Source organism: Delphinapterus leucas, chromosome 2 (assembly GCF_059928025.1).
Source record: "Delphinapterus leucas isolate spDelLeu-1000000601 "Yukka" chromosome 2, BTC_Dleu_Yukka2, whole genome shotgun sequence".
Taxonomy (NCBI): Eukaryota; Metazoa; Chordata; class Mammalia; order Artiodactyla; family Monodontidae; genus Delphinapterus; species Delphinapterus leucas.
In genome coordinates this window covers 57,208,024-57,230,715 of record NC_143130.1, presented here as the reverse complement: position 1 = coordinate 57,230,715, position 22,692 = coordinate 57,208,024, and the positions used below count along the sequence as shown (strand labels likewise).

At 47.1% G+C, this 22,692-nt stretch overlaps 1 protein-coding gene across 1 annotated transcript in view; it reads right to left on the bottom strand.

Annotated features, from left to right (window-relative positions):
- ATP10A (ATPase phospholipid transporting 10A (putative)) overlaps positions 1 to 22,692 on the bottom strand; it is a 174,647-nt gene that overhangs the window by 13,895 nt on the left and 138,060 nt on the right. The window contains exons 8-14 of the mRNA XM_089906914.1: positions 21,856 to 22,073; positions 20,280 to 20,474; positions 17,267 to 17,831; positions 11,593 to 11,696; positions 11,386 to 11,512; positions 6,315 to 6,499; positions 259 to 586 (exon numbers count right to left, since the gene is read on the bottom strand). Coding sequence (XP_089763040.1) covers positions 259 to 586; positions 6,315 to 6,499; positions 11,386 to 11,512; positions 11,593 to 11,696; positions 17,267 to 17,831; positions 20,280 to 20,474; positions 21,856 to 22,073 — 1,722 coding nt within the window. The remainder of the gene's footprint in view (positions 1 to 258; positions 587 to 6,314; positions 6,500 to 11,385; positions 11,513 to 11,592; positions 11,697 to 17,266; positions 17,832 to 20,279; positions 20,475 to 21,855; positions 22,074 to 22,692) is intronic.

The following is a 22,692-nucleotide window of genomic DNA, read 5'->3' as shown; positions in this document are numbered from 1 at the left end:
TCTTCAACCACCATTGAATTACTGACTTCCTAATATGTAGCTATATCTGTTGCTAGTACATTTTGTGGCTTTCAAATCCAAGCTTTATATTTGGAACAGGCTGCCTGTTTCATTGTACCAGGTGTGATTTTATAAATAGAAAAAAGAGCAAGGAAGCGTTTTCCCATCCTATGGCATAGCGTAGAAGGGGCAGGAAATTCAAGATGCTTTGACAGGAAGCAGCTGCAGAGGTGGGGGCTGTTCGGCCTGGATACTTGCCTATGGCCAGAGTCATGGCCTTGAGCTTGCTCCTGACCAGCTTCACTACCATGCTTTTCTGCAGGGGAGTCGAGCGACAACAAAGGACAGACCGGCACTGCTTAGCAAGGAAGAGGAATTTGTCCTCCAGGTTTTTCTCAAGGGCGTAGGCCAGACTTCTCCCATCGATCACAAGGCTGGGGCTGGGGCCAGACATGGCAGCTGCAGAGGGCGGGCAGAGGGGGGAGAAGCCCACACTCACGCCACCAGCGGTCTTGTCGGCAGCACTGTGGGGGCTCCTGGACTGCACATACTGTAGGCACTGGTCCAGCAGGGCTGCGCACGCCTCCTGAAACGGACACGAGAGGATGGTGCAGGTCACTCGGCCGCATCACAGACCAGGCTACCCGCACAACACATCTGAGAATCTCCAGGGACCCAGGCTGCAGGCTCTGCCCAGGAGGTGGCTCTCCTGAGCCTGGGAAGTCAGTAGAAGTGGATGACTTTCAACATGAAAGGATTTGAGTTGGTTTAGGGTTCCTATAAGACTCTACTTGATTCCATTATACTGTGTAGAGGTTAGGACAAAGCATTTTCACTTTGGGGGGCCTGGCCAGACTGGCTAGCTGCTGGCTAGTTAGGCTATGGGAGCTTTCCAGGCACTTCCCCATGGTCCTCAGAGGCCCTTACTCAGCCCTTTTTGTTTCCTAGTGAGGTACCAATAAAAGCTTCTGTTGTGATTAGCTCTGAAAGAAGAGTAATCAGTGTCTCCCTAAGCTCAGGAAAATGAAGTTAAAAAAAAAAAGCCTAATTACTGAGGCTTTGAATTGGCAGTGCCCTTCCAAAGCTGTATCTGAGTTCCAGAAAGAATAGGGAAACTTCCTGGGGAACCTGCAAGGTCAGGGGACAGAGGCATAGGAGGGAAAAGTGTTTCCAAGAACGAACACACTCCAGGGAACTCAAGTGGTTCCTGGTCCTCCACGGATGGACAGTAGCCCACAGGTTAGTGAGCAGCTTCCTACAATGCACTGTGGGAATCCAGGTGTGTCCGACAAGCACTTAACTGAGGACCTTTTATATCGAGGAAAGTGAGTGAGACTGGAGAAAAGAAGACCAAGAAGACGCAGCTGTTGGCCCTGAGTGATGGGCAGGCAGCTGGACACACACACACACACCCATGACCACAGCAAGTCACTGACCAGCATGTGCAAAATGTCCCTGGATACAGGGAGTGGCAGACTTGCTTCCAGGCAGGGCTGGGAGTGGTGGTGACCGGGAAGGCCTTGCAGAGAATGCGGGACCTCATTGCAGGAATACCATGGATGCCCTGGTCCTAGCACAAGGCACTGACAAGGTAGGATGGAGCAAGCACGCCCTGCCTCCCCTACAGGTGCAGCTGTGGCACCTGGACAGATTCATAGAGCCACTTTGAGTACTCAGAGTAAACAGCAGCTGTCAGGCTGGGGAAGAAGACTGGCATTCTAAACACACTGAACTGCAAGCTTTCCACTGTCACTCTGGCAGGCCCTCACCTGGACCCAGGTGTCACGGAAGCTGGAGGTGGGCACCGAGGCAGGGACAGAGAAAGCTCCAGCTCTAGAAGCCCTCTACTTCTGGCTTGAGGAGAGGAAAAGAGAACTTCCAATGCTTAGAGAAAATGGAGGAAACCCCATTTTTATTTTTTCCTCTATTCTCTTGAACCCAGCCCCAGGCAATTTTGCTCTGTGGGCAGCAGTAGGAACAACAGTGGTAGCACAGCCATCTGTTGCTGGGGACTCTGAGGGAGGTGGTCCTTCCTTCCTATCAGAGCATCTGTGGCCCTAGGACAGCAAGGCAATGGCTGCCCTCCTTTCTGTCTGTCCTGCCACCACTTGGCCCTGGAAGTCGGTGCAGAAGTACGAAGCAGATCAAGGTAACTCAAACCCCAGCTTTCATGCCAGAGGGAGTCCCAGGGAATCAGAAAGTACTGGAAAAATTGTCAGGCGGGGGTAGCTTGGCAAAAATGTGAGACAGATTCTAACAGCTTGGCAAAGGCCAAACAAGACTGACATTGAAATCAACACCCCAAGGCTGTTCAGAGCCTGCAGCCTGCACCCAAGAGGACTGATATCAAGCCTTAAAAAAATCCACATACTCCAAATTTAAAATGACCAGAGTGCCATTCAAAATACCCACAACATAACTCCAAATTTATCAGCATATAAAGAGCTAGGAAATTCTCAGTGCCTGTGGTAAAAGACAATCAACAGAAGCCAATGTCAAGATGACACACATACTGGAATTACCTGACAACGACTCTGAAGCAGCCATTATAAAAGTGTTCCAAGAAGTAAGAAAAAATTCTAGAAATGAATAGAAAGGAAGTCTCAGCAAAAAAAAGAAGATATAAAGAGGAATCAAATAAAAATTTTAGAACACCCAAAACACATTAACGAAAATGAAAAGCTCACTGGATTCCACTTACGTGTCTATCATTGGATTACATAAATAATTTACATAATTTCTCTGTGCTCAATGAGGGGGATTATAACCCCCACACTCTCTAAGTGTGAGCTGTGCACAGTGACTTCCTTCCAGAGAGGACAGTGTGAGAATTAGTTTATGGGGGAGAAACCTGACAAAATTAACATCCACAGTGATACGTCATGTTGATAGAATGTACTCTTGATATGATGTGATGAAATGATGAAAATGGCCCTTTGTCTGTGGTCTTCTTCCCCAAAACTCATAACTTTAATCATGAGAAAGATATCAGACAAATTCCCATATAAAGACATTCTACGAAACACCTGAATGTATCTATCCTCAAAACTGTCAAGGTCATCAAAAATGAAGAAAGTTTGAGAAACTGTTATAGCCAGTAAGAGCCTAAGGAGACATGACGACTAAATGTAATGTGGATCCTGGGGACTACCCTGGTGGTGGTCCAGTGGTTAAGAATCCTCCTTCCAATGCAGGGGACGTGGGATCGATCCCTGGTCAGAGAACTAACATCCCACATGCCGTGGGGCAACTAAGCCCGTGCACCACAACTACTGGCCCATGCGCTCTAGAGCCCACGCGCCACAACTAGAGAGCCTGCGTGCCGCAACTACTGAGCCCGCACACTCTAGAGCCCAAGCACCACAACCAGAGAGAAGCCTGTGTGCTGCAATGAAGAGCCTATGTGCTGCAACTAAGACCCAACGCAGCCAAATAAATAAATTAATTTAAAGAAAATGTAATGTGGGTCCTCAATGAGATTCTGGAAAACAAAAAGGACATTAGGTAAAAATTAAGGCAATCTGAATACAGCACAGATTTTAGTAAGTAACCGTATATCAATACCATATTAAAAATTGTAAAGATGTTAATAATAGGCAAAATTATGTATAGGTGAAACAGTACTATCTTCACAATTTTTTTGTAAATCTAAAACCATTCTATATAAAAAGTTTATTTTTAGAAAAACACTAAATGGGCTCAATAGAAGAATGGAGATAACAGAAGAAAAAGTCAGTGACCTCTAAGACAGATCAAGAGAAATTATCCAATTTGAACAAGAAAGAAAAAAAAATTGAAAACTGAAGAGCACCTGCGGGACCCTTGAGAAAATAACAAAAGACCCAATATTCATGTCATCAGTCTTACAGAAGAAGAGGAGAAAGTGCAGTGCAGAAAAAGTATCTGATGAAATAATGGCTGAAAACTTACCAAATCTGGTGAAAGACATAACCCCACAGATTAAAGAATCTTAGCAAGTCCCAGATTATAAATCAAAAGAAATCCATGCCCAAACACATCGTAATGAAACTACTTAAAATTATAGACAAAGAAAAACATAGGAAAGCAGCCAGATATAAATGATTCATTAGCTATGGGGTAATAATGATTCAAATGACTGTTGATTTCTCACTAGGTACCACAGTAAAATAAAGACATTATCTGATGAAGAAAAGCAAGAGCATTTGCCACCAGTGGACCTACTCTAAAAATTAGATAAAGGAAGTTCTTCCTAGAGAAGGGAAATTGTGCCACAAGGAAACCTGAAACAACAGAAATGGAAGAAGAGCAACAGAAGTTGTAAATATAATTTAATTTATGTAAATATAATTTATTTTAACTAAATATAATGGACCATTCTTTTCCTCTTAATTTCTTTAAAATATGCTTTTAGATTGAAAGCAAAAAATATAATATCTGATGAGGATTTCAATTTATGCAGTTGTAATATATGACACTATCAATGTTAGGGGGAAGAGTAAGGGGCACATGGAGTGGTAAGATTTCTTCATCCCACTGATTCTAAGTAGACTGTGACAACTTAAGTATGCATAGTGTAATCCTAGAAAATACACTAAAAAAGCTAAGTGATGTCGAAACAAATTAAGAGACAAATTAAAATGAAATACTAAAAAATGTTCAAATAACCCAAAAGAAGGTAGAAAAAGGAATGGAGGAACAAAACACAGAGAATAATAAGAAAACAAAAGATAAAATAGTAGACTTGAATCCAAACATATTGATAATTATAATAAATGTAAATGATCTAAGCATACCAATTAAAAGGGACTGTCTGAATATATGAAAACATGACCTATCTACCAAAAAAGCATAAACAAACAAAAAACCTCATCTCATTTCAAATGTAATGCTACAGGTAGATTAAAAACTAACGGATCAAACAAGGTATGCCATGCAAACAGAAATCAAAATAGCTGGAGTAGCTATTTTGGGCCAGAGTAAATTATTTCAGGCTTTTCAGATCATTCAGTCTCTGTGGCAACTACTCAAAACTGCCATTATAGCATGAAAACAGCCAAAGATTGTATATAAAAACATGGGGAAGGCTGTATTCAAATAAAACTCTACAGAAGCAGGTGGTAGGTTGGATTTGACCCATAGGCCACAGTTTGCTGACCCCTATTATAGAAAAATTGAACCATACCATCTCTCAACTGGATCTAATTGATATACCAGGCAACAACACGGCAGAACACACATCCTTTTCATATGCATATGAACATTCACCAAGATAGACCATACCCTGGGTCATTAAAAAAATTAATATGAAAGAATTAAAATCATAAAAAGCATATTCTATGACAATAATGGATAGAAATCAATAAAATAGGTTTCAAATAGAAATCAGTAACAGAAAGAAAATAGGAAAACTCCAAACACTTGGAAATTAAACAAAACACTGCCTATTTTAAGACATTTAAAAACCCACAGGACAGCATGGTATTGGTGAAGGGACAGACACACAGATCAATGGAACAGAATAGAAAGTCTAGAAATAGACCCACACAAATAGGACCAATTGATTTTCAACAAAGGTGTAAAGACAATTTAGTGGAAAAAAGACTGTCCACAAACGGTGCCTGAATAATGCAGAAAAATGCAGTTTGATGTAAGCCTCACACCTTAGACAAAATTCTACACAAAAAAGACTGTGTTTAAAGCTGAGATGCTAAACTATAAAAGTTTTAGAAGAAAATAAAGGAGAAATCCTTGTGATTAGGCACATCTTAAGGGTGACACCTAGAGCACGGTCCATAAAAGTTAAGACTTTGTCATCTGCTGGAGGAGATGTTCCAAGGGAGAGTCAGTCACTCGAGGAATCAGAGCCCCGGCCAGGGCCTACGGGAAGAGATCCACCCTCCACACTTGGGGATTTCAGTCAATAGATGTGACAAATGAAAACCCACATGCCACTGGGGCATCCGTGAGACAACACATGCCATCCTGAGGACACCAAGGCAGAATGGACTGCTGCCCTGGCTCCATGTGACCTCATGAAAAACACTCTCTGATACTGCTGGCTGGAAAGTATCTCAGGAAAAAGTGGGTTGAACTTTGCATTATAAAGCCCAGATGCGCGTTCCTAAGAAATCCCAGCGAATCCCACATCTTCCAAGACTATGACAAGCACGTTCTGAGTGCCAGAAACACAACACAGGTGCAAACAGAGCAGAGGGCAAAGGCCCGCCTCACAGCGGCTGCCAGAAATGGAAGGCATTCTTTCCTGCTCTGCTCTGGGGCTGGTGGGGTGTGAGGCTGCCCAGGCAGAGTGGGTCTCCCCGACATCCACCGACCTGGGATTCGGCGTTCAGGGTGATGACTTCCTCGTCGTGGTCCAGCAGTTTGCAGGCGTAAGCGATGTTAATGGCTGTTTCCTGTTTGTCACCAGTGAGAACCCAAATCTGCAGGCCTGCTTGACGCAATTTAGCAATGGTTTCAGGGACTCCGTCCTGCAGGCGGTCTTCAATCCCAGTGGCACCTGGTCAAAGGTACAACAGTGTGGGTAAGCCCCCTGCTCATGGGCCCCGACCCTGACCGGCATGAATGCCTCACTCCAACACAGCAGAGGTGCTGGCCCCACCCTGCAGACTGGGCCCTGCTGTGGTCCATCTTATCTGGAAGCACTCAGGTGATTCCTCATTCAGGACATGGGGGCACCTTCACTAGCTCTCGATTCCACATGGTAGGGATACCTGGGAGGCACTGAACATAATTCTCTGGACGTACAACAGAGCACCTCCAATGCTTTCTAACACGCAGAAAACTTTTAACTTTACAGATAGCTTGGAAACGAAGCTTGTGGGGAGATGGTGGGAGTGACCATATTCTGAGGGATGAAAAGTTTTAAAACTTGTCCATCCTAGGGCTTCCCTGGTGGCGCAGTGGTTGAGAGTCCGCCTGCCGATGCAGGGGACGCGGGTTCGTGCCCCGGTCTGGGAAGATCCCACATGCTGAGGAGCAGCTGGGCCCGTGGGCCATGGCCGCTGAGCCTGCGAGTCCGGAGCCTGTACTCTGCAACGGGAGAGGCCCGCGTACCGCAAAAAAAAAAAACGTATCCATCCCACAGATAGCTTCTGGTGAATGACACCCACAGTGCTTGCTCTCAACAATGCTTACCGTTAGCTGTCAATCAGCAACATTATCCTGAATGTTTTTTCCACAAAAATAATGATTAAGGGGCAGATTTTTCCATGCAGGTCTCAGTATATTGGGAAAAATATACTACTCAATGCAGAAAAGTGTCCTCTAGGCCAGCCTGTTTTTCCCTCGATTTCCAACTTGGTGAGATGGTGTCACCTTCCTTCTAGACGTGCAGCATTGCCTGAGGCCTCCTTGTCAGCCTTGTCTTTCTCTTTTATGAATGCTGCTCCCTGTGCTGGGATGCTGTTATAGACTGAATGTTTGTGTCCCCCCCTAAAAATTCATAGGTTGATGCCCTAACCCCCAAGGTAATGGCATTAGGAGGTGGGGCCTTTGGGAGGTGATTAGGTCATGAAGATGGAGCCCTCATGAATGGGATTTGTGCCCTCACAGCAAAAGACACAAAGGAGATGACTTCTCTCCACTGTGCGAGGATGCAGAAGGAAGGCAGCCGTCTGCAAACCAGGAAGACAGCCCTTATCAGGAACCAAACTGGCCAGCACTTTGACCTGAGACTTCCAGCTTCCAGAACTGTTGAGAAATAAATGTCTGCTGTTTAAGCCACCTTGTCTATGGAAGTTTTGTTCAAGCAGCCTGAAATGACTAAGAGAGACACCATTTCCTTTTCTCTGCCTTGAATGGGTGAGGTGGCAGGTGCGGGGAGGAAGGAGTCAAGGTAGAACACATGTACAAAAAGTGCACATTTCTTAAGTATACCCTTTGATGCACTTTCACAAATCACACAGCTGTGTAGTCAGCCCTGAGCTCAGGAAACAGTGTCACCAACTCCCCAGAAGCCCCCCTCAGGGGCAATTGGTTGTCTTCTCTCTTCCATCTCATGCAGCCTGTGTGGGGTGTTGGACCTGGGCCAACCCCACACTTGATGAATGCACCAGAAGGCTAAGTGGTAACTTGGGAAGGACCCAGAAAGGAGGAGGGGACATTGCACCCAAGATTTCCTCTGCTCTGAACCATTAAGTCCTCCCAGGAAGGACCAGGCAGGGGTGTGGGGTTCAAGGTCTGCTTAGGAATGGAACCACTTTATGCTGCTTGCTCATGGTGAGCATGGCCCTGACCACCCTCCTGGCCCCTCTCCCCTTCCCCAGCTCTGTGGCTCTAACATTAGAATAGAGTGTGCATCCCTGGCTCCTTATCTTCACCATCCAACAGAGTCGACATCTCTCAGTGCATCCTAAGTGTCACTTCTGCTAGAATATATTCCCTGATGTGGGGGAAAGAGGAAGGGATGATCTTGCCACCTCTGCGTGTTCATAGTGTCTTATTCATAGTTAATAATAATGATTGTGGAATAATCATAACCATAGCTAACCTTGATGGATTCCTATATGCCAGAAAGTTTTCACAGCTTCCCTAAGATGTGAGAACTACAATGATCCCCACAACACAGGTGTGGAAAGCAGGGTGAGGGAAGTGAGTTAGCCAGGGAAGGGCCAGCATTCCCCTTATGGTATGTCTCTGATCCAAACCTCTGAGCTACATGTCTGCTCTAGGATAGCACTTCCTACAATGCAGTGCTTTGTGTACAACTCAACCACTACCCACTCTTCACTAGATGGGGATTTTCTGCAGAAAGGCCTTCTATCTCCCATCCTTGTACTCTGGCCACTCATCCAGGGCTCCTTGTTAAGTGTCCACCAAGAAAGAAAGCAAGGAAGACCTTGTAGATAAATTCCCATCCAGAGGAAGTCTGCCTCTTTTCAGGGAAAACCTAACACCTTGAAAACATACCTTCTTTATTTCAGGAGTTTATTGGCCAAAGTAATGGGTTCCTAACTGACTGCCCCTCACCTATATAATGTGCATGTTTGAATCAAACACAGGGTATTAATGAACTTAGAAATATAGTTATGGAAAGCATGTCTGTCTCAGCGTGAACTATGGCTGAGAATAAAGAGGCAATCTGAGGAACAGTCCTTTTAAAATGATCTGGAAGCCTAGTATCTCCTTTCAGCTCTCCAAGGTAGCTTGTTTGTAATATAATTTATGTGACTTTGAATAAATGTCACCTTCTTTACAACCTGATCCTTGGGAGAACCTGGCATTTTGAGTATCATAACCAGGGTAGTTAGTGGGGTTCAAGCTAGTGCCACCTTACTTCACTGCACTCAGATGTCAGGTAGCTTTCAATGGAGGGGAAAAATCTCACCAAATGGAAAGTTTCAGATGACATTTGGAGAAACCAGCAAGAACGCTGGGGAGAGTGAACAGAATGTTGTCTTTTGAATTTAGGTTCTTGGCCAGAACATTATGGAAAAGAAAATTTCAAGAACACAGTGGGAATGACAATCCTTGCCCTGTGGCTCTCTGATGTTACTTAATGTAAGAATGTAAATGAAAAGGTTTTAAAAAGGGGTATTTGGTATGGGATATTAAAAATATAAAAGCTGACTTCACATTTCTCAAATAAAAATCATCCACGGTGCCCATGGATGAAGCAGTGGTGACCACTGAGGTGGGGGTTCTCCCACTCTCCAGCTTGGCTTCATCATTTGAACCATAAACATTCCAGGTTGTAGGGGATGGTACATGTTTAAGAACTGGCTTGCAGGAAGAAGCCTGATTAGTGCGTTTGCCATTTCTGTGGTCCCAATCAGCAGAGAGTCTGTGCAGAAGATGCCAGCCAGGCCACACAGGTATGGAGGTAGTAACACTAGCTTCATCACCTTCACCGTGCAGCTACGTGGGGCTGGACCTAGTGCCTGCACCTTGCTCAGTGCTTTGCTGCATCCCCTCTGCTCACCCTCACAGAACTATTACCTCCACTGGGCAGATAAGGAAACTGGGATGCAAGTGCCCAGGCTCACATGGCCAGTAAGCGGCAGAGCCAGGACTGGACAACTGAGCCAGGGCTCCTAGACTCTGAAAGAAAGAAAGGAGTGCCTGCAAAGACAGGCAGAGGAGGGACAGCTCAGGGACTCACAGCTGTGTTCTCAAACAGTTAAGGTCTCATCCTGTGGAAAAGGGAAGAGATTTTATCTGCATTGCTCTAGAGGGTAGGACCAGTGCCCCCTGGAAGAAGGTACCGGGAGGCGGATTTCACTCCATTCAAGATGTTAGAGCTTGGTGGGAGGAGAGCTGTCCCAGGGGAGAACACCCTGCAGAGAGGGGGGACCATGACAACCAGCGGACCCCCTCGCATCCCACGGGTCTATCAACAGTGTCTTTTGGAGAAGCATGTTCCAGATGTGAACAGTCCTAGTTCAGGAAATCGAAACCTGGCAATCTAGAGGAGGCAGAGCCATTTTCCAAGTGTTTCATTTAATTCACCTCCTGAGTACCGTTCAGGATGCCTCTGGGGTTCTGGATCTTTGGGCTTTTTTGAATAGTGCATGGCCTCGTATAGGACACTGTAGGCGAAATAGAATATTGCATAAAGTATGTATATGTAGTGCTCTTAAATATCTGACTATTAGCTATTCTATTAGATATAAGTATGTAGATACAGAGATATCCCAACGCCTTTGCCTAGGAAGGGGGCCAAATGAGTTACGGCCTTTCTTGTTGAAAGATGAACCCCCGTATCTTCATGCCCCAAGAGTATCATCATCTGACCACCAGCACCATGAGATGGGGAGTGTGTATACACAGCACTGCCACAGCCAGCCCCTGGTGAGAGCACAGACAGCACGTATACAAAGATCCAGCTAATTTAATACATACATTAATACATATTTTAAATAATAAATTAAATAAATACTAAAGCAATAAATACTTTTATAAATACTAACATGAACTCAGTAGCAAATACAGGCACAATTTAGTAAGAATGAGCCCCCTTTTTTTTTCACCCAAATCAAATCTGTGAAATATTTACTAGATGTAAAATGCAGCCCTGTTGAGTCCAACGGTTTCTGTTTGTTTCCTGGGGCTGGGGGGATCCTTTAACGCATCAGTTGTTGAGAAGCCTTGCTCCTCATCTCTATTTTTGGTGGGAAAGCAGGGTTTCAGGGGAGGCAAGTCGGGTGCTGTCGTGGTGCCTGGCAGGGCGGCACCAATAGGATGCCCCAGAAATGGGCCACGGGGAGAACGTTCAATCGAGCACAGCCCTGTCTGGGGGCCGCGCTAGCATCAGGCCAGAGGGGTCCTTCATCAAGCCTAGCGTGTGCAGAGCTGCCACTGACTAGAGCCAGGGCACCTCTCCATCCAGGATGCTGCAAACTCCACCCGGCTTCGCGGCACCCGCCCGCTGGAGAGCGTAATTACCCAACAGATGCAGATTCCTCTCCAGGCGAATGGCAGACTGAAACAGGAGCTCCTCACGGTTGTCCAGGGCGGATTCCGCTTCCAAGTGGCTCTGCAGCCAACAGGCATACTCTTCCTTACTCAGAACCTGGGTGAGAGCCGCTGATGAGCACCCAGGCCGAGCCCCGTGGCCGGCCCCGCCCCTTCCGCGAAGCCACGCCTACTCACCCTCTTGGCGATGCACAAGGTGCGCAGGCCCTCCACAGCGTACAGGTTGAGGTAGTTCTGAGTCTTGCTCCAGATCTTCTTTTGATGCCTTCCTCTGGCGTCATCTAAGTTGGAGTAAGAGCAGAAACAAGGATGAGTGAGAACAACAGAGCCCAGTGAAATGGTCTGGACTCCCAGGACACCTGGCCCGTTGAAATGAGTTTGCATATATGCAGTTTCCGCAGCTGAGAGCTCAGCGCCATCAGAGGTTCTAGCTGGGTACTCTTCTCACCCAGGGAGAGAAAACAGCCACATTTTCAGGTCTCTAAAGTAATCACACTCAGAGAGCCAGAAAGTAGGATGATGGCTGCCAGGGGCTGGGTGGAGGGGAGAAAGGAGTTGTACAGAGCTTCAGTTTTGCAAGATGAAAATTTCTGGAGATCTGCTGCACACCAATGTGAATATACTCAACACTACTGAACTGTACACTTAAAACTGGTTAAGATGGTAAATTTATACTGTGTTTTTTTTTAAACACACACACACACACACACACACACACACACAAAACAACTAAGAAATCAGCTATCAGCTAGTAAGATTTTTCCAAACATCCACCATTTTCTGTTTTCTATAGACCCAGATGTGGAACAGACTTGCTGTTTATTACCAGACTGCAGAAGTGCTGACTCTGAGCCTCACCACTGTGGAATCCATGGCAAAGTGACACACACACCTTCTTAACTCCACCATGTTCTTGGGTCAATAATTGTTAGTGAGAAGACAGAAGACACTAGTTTTCGTGTGATAAAAGTACGTTAGGAGTGAATGTGTTTCAGAGCCAGTGAGGACGATGTGGCCCTCCCCATTCTGCCTCACTGTAGCTGGCTGCAATTGGAATGCTAGCAGGAATTTTGTTGCAATTCATTAAGCAGGAATGTCACAGGTGCCCTGTCACATCACTGTGATTTACTCCAACAGCCTCCAGAAAGGGCGCCCAGAAAACATCTGCACCAGTAGATTCAGCCCACCTCTTGCTTCATTACTTGTCAGTAGTATACATGTTCAATATAAAACTTAAAGCAAAAGTTAGATGTTATTTTAAAAAGAACCTCATAACATTTTTGACTATTTCTAATATCCCTTGTTGAAATGAGAATCTCACATAAACAAAACCTCATTAAGAGTGATCTGGCATCTTTTCGTCCAGGAGGTGGGTGTAAATGGAGGCACATAAACTTCCCGTTTAGGAAAAGTCATACTTAAAAGTGCAGTTTCTATCCTCCTACACCAGTAATGTTGCCAGACAGAATATAAGATGTCCAAATATCTGGAGAAAACTATAATTCAAAAAGATACATGCACCCCAATGTTCACTGTAGCACTATTCACAATAGCCAAGACATGGAAGCAACCTAAGAATGGAATGTTGATTCCATTCCATCAACAGAGGAATGGATGAAGAAGCTGTGATACATATGTACACAATGGAATACTATTCAGCCATTAAAAAAAAGAAATAATGCCATTTGCAGCAACATGGACGGACCTAGAGATTATCGTACTAAGTGAAATAAGTTGGACAGAGAAAGACAAATACCATATGATATCACATATATGGAAACTAAAATACGGCACAAATGAACTTACCTATGAAACAGAAACAGACTCACAGAGAGAGAACAGATTTGTGGTTGCTAAGGGGGTGAAGGCTAGAGGAGGTATGGATTGAGTGTTTTGGGACTAGCAGATGCAAAGATATATAGAATGGATAAATAACAAGGTCCTACTGTATAGCACAGGGAACTATAACAAGCACTTTGCTGTGCATCAGAAATTAACACAACATTGTAAATCAACTTATACATCAATAAAATAAATTTTTTAAAAAAGAATAAAGGTGAGAAATAATTTACACCTTCCAAAAAATAAGAATATAAGATGCCCAAATAGCACATAGGACATACTTTTACTAAAAACATTATTTGTCGTTTATCTGAGATTAAATTTTAACTAGACAGTCAATATATTTTCTTTGCTAAATCTGGCAACCCTACTTTCCAGTGGTGAGGCCCCTGGTCTGGGGAAGGCTGTCTACTAACCAGGTCAGCTCCTTGACACACGAAACACTCTTAATCTTCTAGATCTGTGCTCTTCATGGAGAAGACAGTGCCCCAACAGACCGAAGACTGGTCCCTTGGAGGCAAAAAATCGTATTACGCATAAAGCACAGATACATGTACAGTACATAAACAAATATACAGCATATCTGTGGCATTAAAATGTCATGGAAGGGCCATTAGAAAAAAAATATCTAAAAAGACTCCTTAAGGGGGCAATAATGAAAAAAAGAGAGAGAGAGTTGGGAAACACTGCCCTAGATTATTGTGCTTTAGGAATTTAAATTTCCTGAAAAGATGACACTGAAAGTCATCTTAATTTTGACTACCATTTACTCCTGGTATTGTGATAACATTATTCCAGATTCTGACTGTTCTTTGAGCAAAGACATGTCTAGCTGAGGGACTCTGGAATTAACACTAATAAAGTACTTGAGTTGTCCAGAGGGGGAGGGGAAGGTTGCATTCCAGAGCAGGAGCAGGGTGCAGGGGCTGTGATGCTGCCCTTAACCACACTGGTCCAAACAAAACTAATGAGTGAGAGAAGGCAGGGTGGGCCACTGGGGACTCAGGGTGCCCTGGACAAGGGTGCGGTCACAGACCACACTGACATGTTTCTGTGCGGGACGGAGCCCACCCAGCCCAGCAGGGAGAGAAGCTGTTACCGCCACATCTTGCCCATCCCTCCCCCTCTATCCTTGCCCTTGGAAGAGGATGGAGCCACCACAAGTTTTGTGTCTTAAAGACCACACAGGGACTTCCCTGGTGGTGCAGTGGTTGAGAATCCGCATGCCTGTGCAGGGGACACGGGTTCGAGCCCTGGTCTGGGAGGATCCCACATGCCGCGGAGCAACTAAGCCCGTGCACCACAACTACTGAGCCTGCACTCTGGAGCCCGCAAGCCACAACTACTGAGCCCATGTGGCACAACTACTGAAGGTTGTGCGCCTGGGACCCGTGCTCCACAATGGGAGAAGCCACCGCAATGAGAGGTCTGCACACCACAACAAAGAGTAGACCCTGCTCACCATAACTAGGAAAAGCCCACGTGCAGCAATGAAGACCCAACAAAGGAAGGAAGGAAGGAAGGGAAACCACACAGAATGGCACTGGACTGAACCTCAGGCAAGTGAATCTTAAGGAAAAGAAACCAGAGAGAAGGGAAAGGGACCCAGCTTACGCTTTATGCCTATAACACACCAAGCACTGTGCTAGGAGCTTGGACAGGGGCTTCTTGTGAGGTCAGAAGCCTGATTTCCTTTGTACAGATGGGAAACTGAGGCACAGGAGGAGTGACTTGTCCAGGGTGACCCCAGCCCATAAATGTAGACTTGGGATTTGAACCGAGGTCTGTAAGGTAATGGGTGGGGTAGAGTCCCTGCTTTCTATTTGACCCCACACAAGCTAGTGGCAGGGCAGGCAAGACATAGCCACGTCCTAAAAATACAACACATTACCCATCCACCACCAGCTTAGCCTTCTCGTGCCCTTTTTGGTAAAAGTGTTGTGAACTCTTTGAAGAAAGATGTTGGACACTCATGTGCCCTCCTCACTTTATCGCCTGCACACAGGTAGAGCAGCTTGGCCATCTGCAAGCCTGCTCTGCTCCATACCCTGCCCACCCCACCTCCAAAGTGAAAGTTGAATGATTTATGTACAATGTCAGGGTGTCACTGGTAGATAACTTCAGGATTACCCCAGAGCCATCCCCTTTCTTGGGAAACCACTGGGGGCTCTGAACATCCTGAATCTTAAATTGCCTGGTGTCTACATGTAGCTCTGACCGATTCAAACTTATTTGAAGTGCACACTGCTTGGAAATTCCCAGAGGAAGGCAGAGATCTACACAAACTGCTTATTTTTAAGGTGCCCCCTTCAATGTCACGGTTTGGGCAATGTTGTGCTTTGAACCTGTCTGTTCCATGGCTTTGTTCTTTCTCACCTGTAGTTAATTCCTCCCAGGACCAGGTGGAGAGGTCTGGGAAGCTCCCCAGCTTGCACAAGGGCTCCCTTCACCCCTTGACCTTGAAGCTGACTCTGAGTGATAGAAGTTTTGTTTGTTTGTGCTTCGTCTAGAAATTTGAGGCTTTCTACTCATTTTTAAAAGTGCACTGCCAGCCAAGTACAAGCGTGGCCACTGCTGCAGCCTTCTTGGTTGCTCTCGTGTCCCTTGCAACAGCTCAGCAGGTTCCCTGCCCTCTCTCTGGGGTGGGGGTAAGCCTCTCCTGCCATCCCATCCCACCCTTGCTTGCTAGAGCTGGTCCAGTCTTTTCACCTTATCCATGACCCACTGTATGTAGTAAAGTCTGAAACACAGCGGTCCATTAAACTTTCTTTAATACAAGGCTGTGGAATAGGATAAAGGTGGTATTTTTGCAGTAGAATAAAATCTGCTCAGATAATTGCCATACCTATCTGTTTTTCTTTTGCATGGATGCAAAATCAAATTTCAGAATGAAGGAGGCTCTTGGAATGCAAAATCAGCCTGTAAATTGGATTCTACATCCACCCTAGAACCAACACACGGGTAGGAAGGCAAACCCTGCCCTGGAGTAGGTCACCCTCAAGAAAGGCCATGCAAACCGCTTTCAAAGACGCATTTGCAATTCGCTCAGCTGCCTTTGGGAGGCGATAGCTCTGTGACAGGAAAACGGATTTGTCTGCAGAGATCCACCAGTGCACTTTCCCTTAACTGGAGCTGGAGTCCTGTTCTGAGGCACTGAGATCATGGCAAGAGGACCGTGGGAAGCAAAGTGGTAACCCCTAGCTCCGTTCCAGAGCCCCAGAAGGGCATATCCAGCGTAAGGGTTTCCCACAGGTGGTACCCAGAGCTGTTTCCAGGATATAGAAGAGAGGGAGGCTGTGGGGGTCAGGCAGTGGTCCCTCTCCCATCTGCCATCTACCCCGCTTCTCCCCCCTGGAGGTCAGATGTGACCTCTTTTGTCCTCTGGGCACAGAGCGAGGGGTGACTAGGTTTACTAGTGGGGACACAGGCCCTCCCCCTTCCAAGTCCCAGAAGCATTAGTATCTGGAAAGAGGTACAAGCCTTTCTGCTAAACAAAGTTTCACCCTCTACACCAGTGGTATATGAACCCCTCTTTTTCAACCCAAAAGTTACATGGAAGTCAAGTGCAAAAGAGACCAAGATGGAGGTTCTTGGCTGTAAGATGGCCAGAGGCCAGCAGCCCCCACTACCTGGGCCCTCGCTGTGGCCTGAGAACACTCCACAAATGGGCTAAAAACCATGGCTTGGGCCTCATAGGTGCCCAAGGTCCAAGCAATCACAGGGCAGAAAGGAACCTTCTGGGACTTCTAATCTAAAAGCTCTTAACCTGCATTGCCCAGATTTAAACCTGATGCTAGGCCTCACACCCGTTAATCCCCAACCCCAATCTTCTGAGGTGGGTTCAGGCACTGAAGCCCTCCATCCACTGGGTCCTCCCCCCAATTCTAGTCCAAACCCTTCAGAGAAGGAAAAACCCACCCAGAGAGGCAAAGCTCCACTGGAGGGAGGGGTTGGTTTCTCAGGACTGCTCCCTGCAGCGGGCAGCTGCTAGTGGAGGGGAGCAGGGTACCTGTGGAGCAGGGCAGCAGGAGGTCCATGACCACTGAGTCGGCCCCCTTGGTGTAGACGTTGATCTCGTCCGTGAGTGGGTGCCGGATCACCACCGACATCCTCTTGCGGATGGAGTCGAAGCCCAGTGTGTGCAGGAGCTCGAAGGTGAGCCTGCCCAGGTGGGGCAGCTCTACCGACACCTGGTCGTGCAGTCGGTCCACGAGCGCGCAGCTGTAGGCGCGGGCAGCGTAGACGAGAGCTGCCTCGTCGGGGCTCTCGGCCTCGTAGCGCAGCTCCTGCTCGGGCTCAGGCTCCTGTGCTGAGCACTCAGGTGCCCAGCCGTCTGCCCCGCTGCTGTAGCCATTGCTGGCAAGACCTGGGGCCGGCGGGCCCAGCCTCTCCTCCAGCCGGAACAGCGTGCCGTTGTTGGCCAGCGTGGACAAGAGGCTGGACTTGTGCGCCGACTTGTTGGTGGCCATGCTCCCAATGCTGCTGCAGCCCGAGGCCAGGCGGCTGGGCGTGAACCTCCGGAGGAAATCTTCTATCGTCTTCACCGGGGACTTCAGCTCGAAGCGCACCCTCACCTGCCAGGGAAGTAGTCGGAAGACAGGTTAGGTGTCTCCCAAGAGCCCTCACCCTGACTCCCTTAGGGCCGCCCTCCACTTCCCCAGGGGGGCCTGAATACGGATTTCCCATTTCCCACTGAAAATTGCAACCAGAGTCAGCATTTCTTCCTTGAGACTATCCCTTGGCCTCTTCCTCTTCACCTCAACACAGGTTCTGCCATATTCACTCTTTCAGGATGTGACTGTAGGGTAGCAATGACCAAGGCCCGGGATGGACTCAGGGCATTGGGTGGCCTGTGGTTCCCAAGGCTTTGGGACTGTCCCCTCACTGCAGTGGCCCATGGCTTTACAGAAACTTCCCAGGAGTGGGCCTGCCACTGCCTGGCATGAACCCTGGCTTTTTTTTTTTCAATTAAAAAAACCATTTAACAAAAGACCAATTTACACATTCCTTTGAATTATGTCCATAAAAAACTTAAATTTACACAAAATTTCCCAAACCCAAAAGAATCTTTCGAAAGAAATGAAATACATAGGCAAATTCAGGCTCCAAATCCTTAAACAAATGTTTAAAAAATCACAATAAATTGTGTATTTTCTAAAGAGGACTGAAAACAACAAAACGACATGTATACAATTGTTAAAGTTTCAAAAAGCTCAATATGGAGCAACAAAGCAACACTTTATTTAAATGAGTGCTGTATGCTAATGATGATACAATATACCTATTTTAATTTTCTGCTAGATAATGGATTTAGAGCAAATGTTGAAACAATCAAACCACTGAATTACAGTTACCCCTTAATCTTTGCAATTTTGTCCATGGGTCTGAAGTTGTGAATTGTAGTAAGAGCCTCCAGAAAAGTCAGGCATTGGTAGAACAAGGCACATAGGACCAATTTTGATAAAGGTGCTTTTTCTTTGGTCTTCTACTGACTTTAAATATTGCTACATATCCAAGTGGGAGATTCGGACAGCCATGCCAGAGCTCCTGCTAGCTCCAAATGCTCTTGAAGGTGGCACCCACCCATAGGTGGGCACAGAAATGCATCCAGAGACACGTTCATGTGCAGTCTGAGGATTCTGCTCCCTACATGAAACTCACTCCATGTGTGATCATGGGCACACACCTCAGTCATGTCAGGGTCTCTCTCACTTATTCAGTAATTGCAACAATGCCTAGGGTGAGTCAGGTAGGGTCTAACCTAGAAACCAGACCCCTCTTCAGGGAAGTATTCCAGAGGGACTGAACAGGGTGGCGGAAGAACCCAGAGGCCAGACGAGGGATGCTGAGGCTGCTGAGAGGTGAACTGCAAAAGGAAGCAGCCTCCATCCAGGGCTGGTGGCACAAGCCTGTGGTCTCTGAGTGGCAGAGCCCATCCACCTGGGATCCGCCAGGCCCACTGGGGCCTCCAAAGGCCGGTGGGGTATGAGCAAAGAGTACAGGGGGGTCACATTGCTGCCAGATATGTTGCTGCCGCAGAGAGGGCAGGGGCCCCTTGTTCACCCTCCATCACAACAATGGCTTCACCAGCAGAACCTGCTGGAAGGCCCAGGAGGAGGGGAAGGGGTCTGGGAGAGTGGGAGTGACAGGGTACAGACCTACAGTGTGCATCGGCCCTAGAACACCTTCATTTGTATCCACTTAAAGTTGCCTAGCTGCATGACGCACAGCCATGCTTAGGTGCACCCCACCCCCTGCAACACCACCTGGCCCACCGGAGGAGCGCTTGAGTTATAGAGGTTCCTTTCACATATAAAACCTTACTCTCTTTGGAGAGAACCTTGATGTTAACCCAAACAAAACCCAACTTGGTGTTGCTATGTTTCTACCACCCAAAGTAACTTCCCACTGATTCTCAACCACTTCCTGAATGCCAATGTTAAAGGCCTTTATTAACATCAAATACATTTACTATGTGCCAAACTCTACTCTGAGACCTTTCCCTGAATCCCACCACCGCCCCCACATCCCAGACAAGGTGCCAAAGACACAGGAGGGGACCAGCTTATAGTGTCGTCAGGATGCAAGTCCAGGTGGCTCCTACCAGGGTCTGGGACCCAGCCCATCCTGTCCCCTCTCATGTAAGAATCTAGGACCCTGAGGCTCTGGTCGGCATGGAGGGCAGCCACCCTCCTGCCACTGCCCACCTTGGGCCACGCCTGTATGCTCTGTGCCCCTCTCATCCTGGGCTCAGTAGCTGTCTCTGGCTGGCTGCCCTCTCCCTCTTCGCCACAATCCTAGCACCTGCCCACTGCAGTCTGAGGATGTCACCGCAGAGCTACTGAGCTGGCCTGCCCCATCTGAAGCCCCCAGCGCACCCCCTGAAACCTGAGAGTGGTGCTGAGCGACCGGGCTCCTGCAAGACAGGGAAGCGTGCTCCCTCTCAGGAAGACTGACACCAGTGGGGCCACACGTAGGGGCAGGGGCTCTGCGGGCTCACAGTACGATGCTCCAGAACTTGCCTTTTGTCGTGGCTGATCCGGGGATGTGACCACCACTGTGTTGCAGATGGTGAGTGCAATGAAGAAGTCGAAAATGTCAGACAGCTCAGGCGAGAGGTGGGCCAGTGGGTGCTCCTGGTGCCTTGCAAAGGCCAGGCACCTGTCACACTCGCTCACCTTCTCCAGCAGCTTCGGGTCGGGCGTTATGTCCTTCTCCTGGGAAGAACACAGGGGCCGAAGGGTCAGTCTGACCCAGTGACCTGCCAAGTGTCCTTTTAGTGCTTGACTATGTAAGGCACCTTGATTTTACTAGAAGCTGTAAACAGACCTTCACCTCATATATACACGTCATTTTATAATTACAAATTATGTATAATCTTGATTGTATAAGAATATGCAGCTAACATATGAAATGCATATATTCTTTTATATAAGAAGGTACACATGTTTGTTTTATAAAATAATACCTCCAAGAATATATATTATTATAAAATTAACATATCTTACTCAGAAAGATTTGGAAAAATAAGAGAATAATAGGGAAAATGTAACAGATCTCTATCACACCACCTTACAGTAATATATACTTTTTAAAAAACATGCTTCTCTGCCTTTCCTTCGTCTTTTTTCTATACATGTACATTTTTAATCAAAATATTTTATACATAAATTGGCAGTTTCCATTTCCCCAAAAACATTATATTGCCTCAACTTTACCGGGCCTTTAAGAGCCATTTGAAAACATAATTTTTAACGGCATAAAAACAGACATACCATAATTTATTTGACCATTCCTTTATCACTGGGTACATTTTTTCACTGTTTTATTGATGTAAATAACACACTGATAAGCTTCTATGCACAGAAATCTTTCACTGAATCACTAACTTCCTAGGTCAGAAAGTTGGAACATTTCAAATACTCTTAACCCGTATTGATTGTGAAATTGATGTCAGGAAAACCTTCTCCAACACAGCCTCCCTGCTGCTCGGGTGACAGCTCCCCGCCCACGTGCCCCATGTAAACCCAACAACAATCAGTGACCACAAGTCTAGATGACCTCTATTCAAATGGCACCTTCTATATGGGTTTCGAAGGACATAAAAGAATGAGGCCACCATACGTGAACAAAACGGATTCTCCCTCTCTGGTCTTCAAAAATTTTAGAAGTGAAAGGATCTTTTAGAGGTTGTCACTCACGTTCTTCTGGAAATTTCCCTGCCGGATGAGAATGGTCCATAAATGTTTGGCGGTTGACAAGGCAAAGGATGGATTTGGGTTCATCTAATTAAATTTCTTTTTTTTAATCTGACTTTGCTTTTGCACAGCTGTCATCTTGCCCTGATGTTTTACACATTTCATAGGGCAGGACGGACTTCCTCTCCGTCACCCACTTGGCTGGGTCATCGGCAGTCCCCAGCCTGAGAAGCCTGGTAAGGGGACCTAATCAGTGTTTTGGAAAACATACAGCAGTGTGGGAAGAAGGCACTGGACAGAAAAACATCCCCTAACTGAACAGAGGTAACTCCCCAGTGAAGAACAGGCACTTTTGGTGACTGGGGGAGGTAACAGCAGGAAGGAGGGCTGCAGGACTCACCATGGGGCTGCTGAAGGCTGTGTGCTTAGACAGCATGCTGGCCCTCTTGGCCTCGGCACGGCTGCTGGTGCGCCGGTGTGACCTGGTGCTCTGGCTCCGATGCACAACTCGGATGCTTTGGTGGCTCCCGGTGCTGCTGCGCTGGGGCAGTGAGCCCCCTCTGGGCACCACCTCCTCCTCCTCTGAGTCTGCTTCCTGGTACCTGGCCAGACGTCGGGCTGTGGGGGAGGGGCACTAAGTGACATCGTGGGGAGGCTGGGTGTGATACTGAGGGGCCTAGGTTCCACAAGGCATCCAGCAGGGCACCCTGGGCCCTCACCACCCTCGCTGTCTGATGGCGAGGCCATGTTTGACAGGGGTTTCCACTGAGGGATGGGGGATGTTCTCATTTACATGCACCTTCAGTGGACCCGATGGGGCTTATGTTCTCAACCCCACGTCACAGATGAGAAGACTGAGTCTCAGCTGTTAAGGTCATGGGATGCAGGGGCAGGGGGTTGAGATGGTACCCAGGCCCACGGGATGCCAAAGCTCAGGTCCCGCGTGATGGCAAAGGGGCCACCCCGTCCCACAAAAAGTCAGATGTGGGTGGAGATGGGTTCACATACAGCCCCTCTGTTCAGGGGGAGCCCCCATGTGAATGGGGTGGGTGGGCAGGTGGCTGGGTTCCAGGCTTTGACCTTCATGCCAGGGTCACAGGGCCACCTGCTTACTGGGGCCGTCAGGACAGATCACGCATTGAGCATCTGCCTTGCAGTCAAGCAGAAATAACGGTTCTCAGGCTGTGTTGACGGTGCTCTCCTGAGAGGGCTCCTTGCTCAACGTCAGGTGGGGAGT